At 43.1% G+C, this 6,808-nt stretch overlaps 2 protein-coding genes across 2 annotated transcripts; one reads left to right on the top strand and one right to left on the bottom strand.

Annotated features, from left to right (window-relative positions):
* The first annotated feature begins 326 nt into the window (after nt 1-326).
* dusp12 (dual specificity phosphatase 12) lies at nt 327-4,301 on the top strand. Its single transcript, XM_055032517.1, has 8 exons — nt 327-470; nt 1,156-1,420; nt 1,579-1,692; nt 2,007-2,125; nt 2,226-2,325; nt 2,539-2,630; nt 2,907-2,986; nt 4,137-4,301. Exons 2-8 carry the CDS (start codon nt 1,158-1,160, stop codon nt 4,278-4,280), a joined length of 912 nt encoding a protein of 303 aa, XP_054888492.1. The 5' UTR covers nt 327-470; nt 1,156-1,157; the 3' UTR covers nt 4,281-4,301.
* A 145-nt stretch (nt 4,302-4,446) lies between these two features.
* On the bottom strand, nt 4,447-6,808 carry LOC129361588 (tripartite motif-containing protein 65-like). The gene has a single exon (XM_055032516.1). It carries the CDS (start codon nt 6,533-6,535, stop codon nt 5,015-5,017), a length of 1,521 nt encoding a protein of 506 aa, XP_054888491.1. The 5' UTR covers nt 6,536-6,808; the 3' UTR covers nt 4,447-5,014.

The raw sequence follows: 6,808 nt of genomic DNA on the forward strand, positions 1-6,808 counted from the left end.
TTGTTAATTATTTAATTGACAGATTAGTGTGAATAAATCTGCTTTCTTTTCATTCAGTTGTGTTTCCCTAAAAAAGAAAACTTACCCTTTGAGACTGACAGACTTTTATCAGCATTTTTTAATATTATTGTGCTTTTATTAGCACAATAATATAATTATCATTACATACTGCTGTCTCATTCATTCATTCATTCATTCATTCATTCATTCATTCATTCATTCATTCTAAACAGAGAATTTTCCAAAATAAAAGAAACCACATGAGACCGGAACACAAGAGTACGTTCTTGTGTTTCTGACCGGACTCTTTAAGCGACGAACCAAACTTCACCGTATCATGCCGCTGTCGTTCGTTTCCTTCTGAATTTGCCGCAGCTTTTCTTTATTATATTCGCTTCCGCTGAAACATTTTATGCTCAAGACTCATCAGTGCAGCTTTTGTGGGGAAAATAAATAATTTGGTTAAACAGGTGGGTGGGCAGATTACTGTGATTAATGCTTGTTTACTGTGATTAATTTAAGATTACAGTTTTCATCCGAGTAGTCAACGTCTTTGAAGCAAATTCGCAAACAACGTCACTATTTTAGATGTTTGTCGGCACAAAAAAAATTCTTTTAGCTTTACATTTTATTGTGTTTACTAAAATGCCCTCCCTGCTGTGAAAGAGTTCACTTAGATTATGATGGCAGTAATTACGGATCAATCATAAAGTGATTGATCTCATACATTATGTTCATGCATTTTAAACACATCCGTAGTTCAAGATTTTAAGGAGGACATTAAACATTATTTAGGGGTTCTGTTATATTTTACACCTTAGAAAGAAATTCATCACTCATGTTCAAAGTCACTTTTAATCATTTTGTTTTCACAAAACTTGTTCAGTGCAGTTTTGAAGGCGAAAATGAGATCCTTAACTGAATGTTGAATGCACAAGTTCATTTTCTCTGCACTGCAGAAGCTTTGAAAGGTTTTTTTGTTTTTAATACTTCAGTAGCTGAAAACGACATGGGTTTCATTATTTAATGCACATTATTCTAAAGTTTCACATCGAATGAGGCCAAAAGCCTCAAAGCCTTCAAAGAAGCTTCTTTGAAGAATCATCCAGCTACAAAATAACATCATCCAACAACTTTTTGTTTTTCTTCCTGCAGCCATGCTGCTGGTGGACGCTGGTGTGTACATCGGCACTGCGGGCGACCTGAACGACAGGCAGGCGTTGGACGCAGCGTCTGTTACCCACGTCCTGTCTGTGGACTCCGTGGATCCCGGGCCGCTGCTCCCTGCTGACGGGAGGCTCTCCAGGAAGTGGATCGACGTTCTCGATGAAGCCGCATCTGACCTCCTCAGTCACATGGATGCCTGTTTTGTCTTCATTGAGGAGGCGGTTAGCGCGGGCGGGGCAGCACTCGTTCACTGGTGAGGTCAAAGGTGAATTACCACACCTATTCTCCCGAGAATTGTCATTGGAGTCTTATTTTCTTTAAATCGAACCAAACACTCCCTACTCTCACCTCAGCGAGTACCTGCTTCTCTGTCGCTCTTATTTTTACTCACTGTTTTTACACATGCTCCAGCCAGGCCGGTCGGAGTCGCAGTGCCACCGTCGTAACGGCGTATCTGATGAAGAAACATCGGCTGGGCTTCACTGAGGCCTACAACAAACTGAAAAGTCTCAAACAGGATGTCCAGTGAGTGTCTGTCAGTCTGCCTGCTCTGTTCTCATCATAGAGATACAACTTTATCTGGTCAGGTCAATACTTATGAAATTCATTTGTCTGATTTCACACCAATGAATAAACTAATATCTGATGTCTTGATTGAACCAATGTGAGCCACCTTTCTTGTATAAAACTCCAAAAATGTCAAGAGTACAGTTACAGATAGCAGTTCAGAGGCGTGCCTCTCCTTGTTGTTACAATGGGAGTGAACTGTGAAGTTAAGTTTCACCCAACGATACAAAAGTTTTGCTTTCAGTTGTGAGTTTCCAGATGTGTGTTTTCAGGGTGAACAGTGGCTTTGAGGAGCAGCTGCGCCTCTACGAAGCCATGCACTGCGAAGTGGACCTGTCCAGTCCCTCCTACAAACAGTACAGACTGCAGAAGGTCACAGAGAAATACCCAGGTAGACATAGATGAGAAACTCCTTGCATTTGACGCATCTCGTCATTTTTGTGTTTCTTTTCTCTGACTGTTGCTTCTCTCTGGTCTGTTCGTTTGAGCAGAGTTACAGCAGGGCGCTACAGAATTGCCCAGGGAGATTTTTGCGTGTGACCCCGCCCACTCCAACTCCTCTGAATTGTCTTACAGATGCAGAAAATGCAGGTGAGTTGACTTCACTCGCTTTCCTTCAACTTACACATAGTTGAATATGCTTTCTTAGTGAAACTGCTGCTCCTGAAGCAGCAGTTCACTAAGCATATTTATGCCTGCATCGTACGTGCAGGCATAAATATGCCTACGTGCAGGCATAAATATGCCTGCACGTACGATGCTTCATGTCTATTTCTGCGGTGCCCTCCACTGTCTCCTCTTCAGACGGACTCTGTTTCGCGGCTCCAGTATTCTCAGTCATTCTGTAGGAGAGGGAGCATCAGCCTTCAGTCACAAGAAGCCCAGTAACCTCACAGGTAGGAGTCAGTTCTCACTTCACAATGCGACAAACACATCATTGCCACCAAGCTGGACGTGTCCTTGTTCCTGGTCAAAGACACGTCCAGGTGGCTCATGAGAAAATGTGTATTTCATACACATCATGTGTATTTTTATTATTTTACAGTTTCCGTATTAGTTGTAGTACTTGGAGACAAATGCCTTTTTTCCATGTTTCAGGACGTTATTGCGTGGACATGCTGATCTCGGATTGTCTCTCTTAATCTCTAACGTGAATTGTGGTGTTTTTCCAGGAGAAGTCCAGTGCACGTCGTACTTCATCGAGCCGGTCCAGTGGATGGAGCCGGCGCTACTTGGAGTGATGAATGGACAGGTAAGGCATCCTTAGAGCCATACACTGGGAAACAAAAGGGACTTTGATGTCCAAAACTCTGACCACAGAAACATGTCTACTTCTCATCGGTAAGAAAGTGTTCAGAGGAAAATTCTCCAAAAATATTGAATCATTTTGAGTTATTTATCAGCTGTATACTACGTTAATAGGAATAAACATTTCTCTTCCCAGAACAATAATATTTTTTATTTGATCATAAGTTCCACTCTGAACTTAGTGATGCGTGTGAAAATATGCAATAAATATGTGCAAAAAGAATGATCTTTCGTTGCAGCAGCACAGTAATCTCACAAAGACATACTGTGTAAAAAAAACTTCAGTCAGAAGAGACAATCTCTTCTTTTTACTGAGCAAAAACACATCACCTTTCCTGATACCTTTCACAAAGAACAACACAACAGAGACAACATAAACAAGACAAAAACATAAATATGTAAAGATTAGGAAAAAAATTAAAATCATTTCATATATAAAGAAATATTCTGGTCATTAATGTAATTTAAATATGAATCAAGCACTTTGTAATCATTATTTAGCTTTTTTACGTCAATTGGAGTATCTGGGAACTTTGAGGAACTTTCTTTTCGCTATTGTAACCGAACGTTATGCATCGTCTAAATAAGGTTATTGCAACAGTTTTGAACCACAGGGACATATTTTCTGAAATGTGACTCAGTAGATGTCTGGAGGATAAGTGAGCTCTTGCAGCGCTACGCTCCACCCAGAGCCCTGAGAAAAAATTGGCTCAAGTCAGGTTGAAGACTGGAGGTGACAGAGCTTCCTCTGTGCAGCACCCCAGACTGAACAGCCGCTGTCTCTCTCAGTCAGTAGGTCAGGTTAAGTCCAGGCTGAAAAGTCATCTATTTCCCTTCAGAAAAGGGGAGAAAAAGAAAGGAAGAAATTAATTGATTCGAGTTTTGTGGAAATTGCTGAAATTCAAATTAAGCGTGTATGGGTTTTTCTTTGTATTGGCATTTTACGGTCAACTTTACTATTGCATTTTGTTTTCATCAAACGTCATTTTATTTCTTATTTTGTTTATCTATTTATGATGTAAATAAACTTTGACTGGATAATATTCCTTGGACTTCACATTAAAAAACCCCACATCGTTGCTGTGTTTGTGCAGCTGCTGTGTCCAAAGTGTCGCTCCAAGCTGGGCTCGTTCAGTTGGTGTGGAGATCAGTGTTCGTGCGGCCGCTGGGTCATGCCCGCCTTTCAGCTGCATCGCAACAGGGTAGACGAGATCCGGCTGGTTCACATTCAGAAATAAGACACCACACACACACACACACACACCACACCCACACACACACACACACACACACACACACACACACACACACACACACACACACACACACACACACACACACACACACACACACCCCCATACACACACACACACACACATGCCTCACTCGGGAACCAATCTTAATGTGGTCCACGTTTGTACTTCACATGTTTGCAATAGTAAAAATGAAAAATCCCCCCAAATGTAAAAATTTCTAAGAACTATTTTCAAAGAGTAACATCTATGCTGAACATACATGTGACTGTAAATGTAATACACCTATAAATATTGTATTTAAATAAAAAAAATGGAGTGGCACTCAGTGAACACATAGATATTTCTTCAGTTGTGTGAATGAAACTTTGACTTATTGATGGAACATTTATCTCTTTGCAGCAGCAATGTGAAGTAAAGATGTAGAAGCACTTCAACATATTTTACATCTATTTCAAGCGTAGTTAGTTCTTTATCTCAATTTTGGCTTTAAGTCCATGAATAAAACACCAACATTTCTGCCTCATCTGTTTCCTTTCTAAAATAATTGTGCTTTTTTTCCCGCTTAGCACAGAATCCACTGGCTCCTCCTATTTCCTGAAACCTTTCAGTCCCAATCGTCCTCTATGAGAAACAGCAGAGCACGGGGCGTTTCTGTTTTCATCCGGCCTGACAAGATGCCTCGTAGAAACTGTTAGCAGAACTCAGCAGCAGATCCATCACAAACACCGACCCAAAGCCCGGCATGTAAAGGCTGAGTGAACGTGGTCTGGACTCTGGAGAAGCTCCATGCTGTGGGAGACGCTGAAAAAGGACAGGCTCCCTGCTGAGTGGTCCAGGTACACGCCCACCGTGGAGGACTGGGGACCGGACACGCACGTTTTCACTCCGTCGTGTCCGAATACAAAACGGTCTCTGTAGCACTCCAAAGCCCAGGACGCCGTGTTGCTCCCAAACTCACTCTGCCTTCCTGTTCTGCTCATCCTGCTGTACGCCACAGCGACTGTAACTCTCCCAGTCCACTTCACCTCCCAGTAACAGCAGCCAGTAAAGCTCTCTGTGCTCAGGGCCTGGGTCCACTCTGTGAATCTGTCAGGATGAAGAGGACTTATGAATTTGTTGGCGCGTGTGACTCTCTTGTTTCCCAGAGACAGAAGCAGCTTTCTGTGGGCCGTGTTCGGGTTCAGGCTGACCGGTTGGGAACGCTGCAGGAAGTCTGCTCTGCTCTTGGGCTCAGCTGGTGACATCACCACGTTCAGCTCCGTCTCCATCGCTGACATCTTCGTGGTTTCCTCATGAACAAAGCGCTTCAGTTTGCCTCCAGCTTCTGCCACCGCTGCAGTCAGATCCTTAAAGTAACACGGAGGAGCTTCTTTAAATTTGAGCGAATCTGTGGCTTTGTTGGGTTTTCCCAGCAGCGAAAAGCTGTGGAGGAAGTGGACGAGATCATCTGTGAGGGAAAGCTGCTGGAGCTCCTCTTCTCTCCCTCTGAGCTCAAAGATCTCCATCTCTAGTATTTTTTTGTACTCTTTGATCTGACTCTCGGCGGCTTCCTGCTGCTTCCTAATCTGATGCTGCACATCCGAGCGTCTTTTCTCCAGCAGGTCAATCAGCTCAGTGAAAATCTCGCCACTCCTCCTCACTGCCTCCTCAGCAGAGCCATCAATAGCCCCCATCTCCTGCTGAAGCTTCTTGATGTCTTCTTCTCTGTCTTTAATTTTCTGCTGAATCTCCTGGAGGTTTGAGTGAATCTCTCTCTGCTTCTCAGTCCTCTCCGATTCAGCTGAAACTATCTCATCACCTTTATGCTCCTCCACTGAGCAAAGGCCGCAGATACACGTCTGATGAGTGCGGCAGAATAACTTCATCTGCTCGTCCTTGTGATTGGAGCAGATGCTCTTATCGATCTTTTCAGAGGTATTCCACTCGGTTCTTCCTTTGACATCCAAATCTTCACATCCAGAAGAGGAACCAAGCTCAGGTGCAGCTTGACTCTTTTCAAGCAGTTCTATCGCTTCTGCTAGCATGGTGTTCCTTGCCAGATTAGGCCTGGATCTAACGCTCCATCTACATGCAGGACAGCTGTACGTTTCACTCGGCCCTTTTTCATTCCAGCAGCGCTCTGTGCAATTCTTGCAGTAGTTGTGCCCACAAGGAAGTGTCACCGGATCCCTCAGTAGGTCCAGACAAATCATGCAGCAAAATTTCTCCCTGTGCTCAGGATTTCCCTGATGAGCCATGTTAGCCAGAGTAAAACACGACTTTTAAAGCGTTTAAAGCTCTCTGTGAGCCGACAGAACTAGAAGCATTAAATCCAGGAATCCTGAAGTGGCTGGAGGTTTGATCAAGCTAAACCTCATTCCAGATGGAGGAGCGGCGAGAGCTCTGTCAGTATGAAGTGCTGTACAGCGGTGTAAAAGTTTGTGCCTCTTGAACATTTTTTTTTCTATTTTTGTCACATTATAGCCCCAAACTTTTCTTTCATTTAGATTTTATGTGTCAGACCAACACAA

The sequence above is a fragment of the Poeciliopsis prolifica genome, unplaced genomic scaffold, assembly GCF_027474105.1.
Source record: "Poeciliopsis prolifica strain line A6 unplaced genomic scaffold, Auburn_PproV2 SCAFFOLD008, whole genome shotgun sequence".
NCBI classification, from domain to species: domain Eukaryota; kingdom Metazoa; phylum Chordata; class Actinopteri; order Cyprinodontiformes; family Poeciliidae; genus Poeciliopsis; species Poeciliopsis prolifica.

What these genes read in the sequence shown, in the direction of transcription:
- dusp12 (XM_055032517.1), top strand. Translation starts at nt 1,158, where the DNA reads ATGCTGCTGGTGGACGCTGGTGTGTACATCGGCACTGCGGGCGACCTG. An exon ending in TACAGATGCAGAAAATGCAG is followed by an intron (nt 2,326 to 2,538) that starts GTGAGTTGACTT and finishes TCTCCTCTTCAG; the next exon opens with ACGGACTCTGTTTCGCGGCT. An exon ending in TTGGAGTGATGAATGGACAG is followed by an intron (nt 2,987 to 4,136) that starts GTAAGGCATCCT and finishes GTGTTTGTGCAG; the next exon opens with CTGCTGTGTCCAAAGTGTCG.
- LOC129361588 (XM_055032516.1), bottom strand. Translation starts at nt 6,535, where the DNA reads ATGGCTCATCAGGGAAATCCTGAGCACAGGGAGAAATTTTGCTGCATG.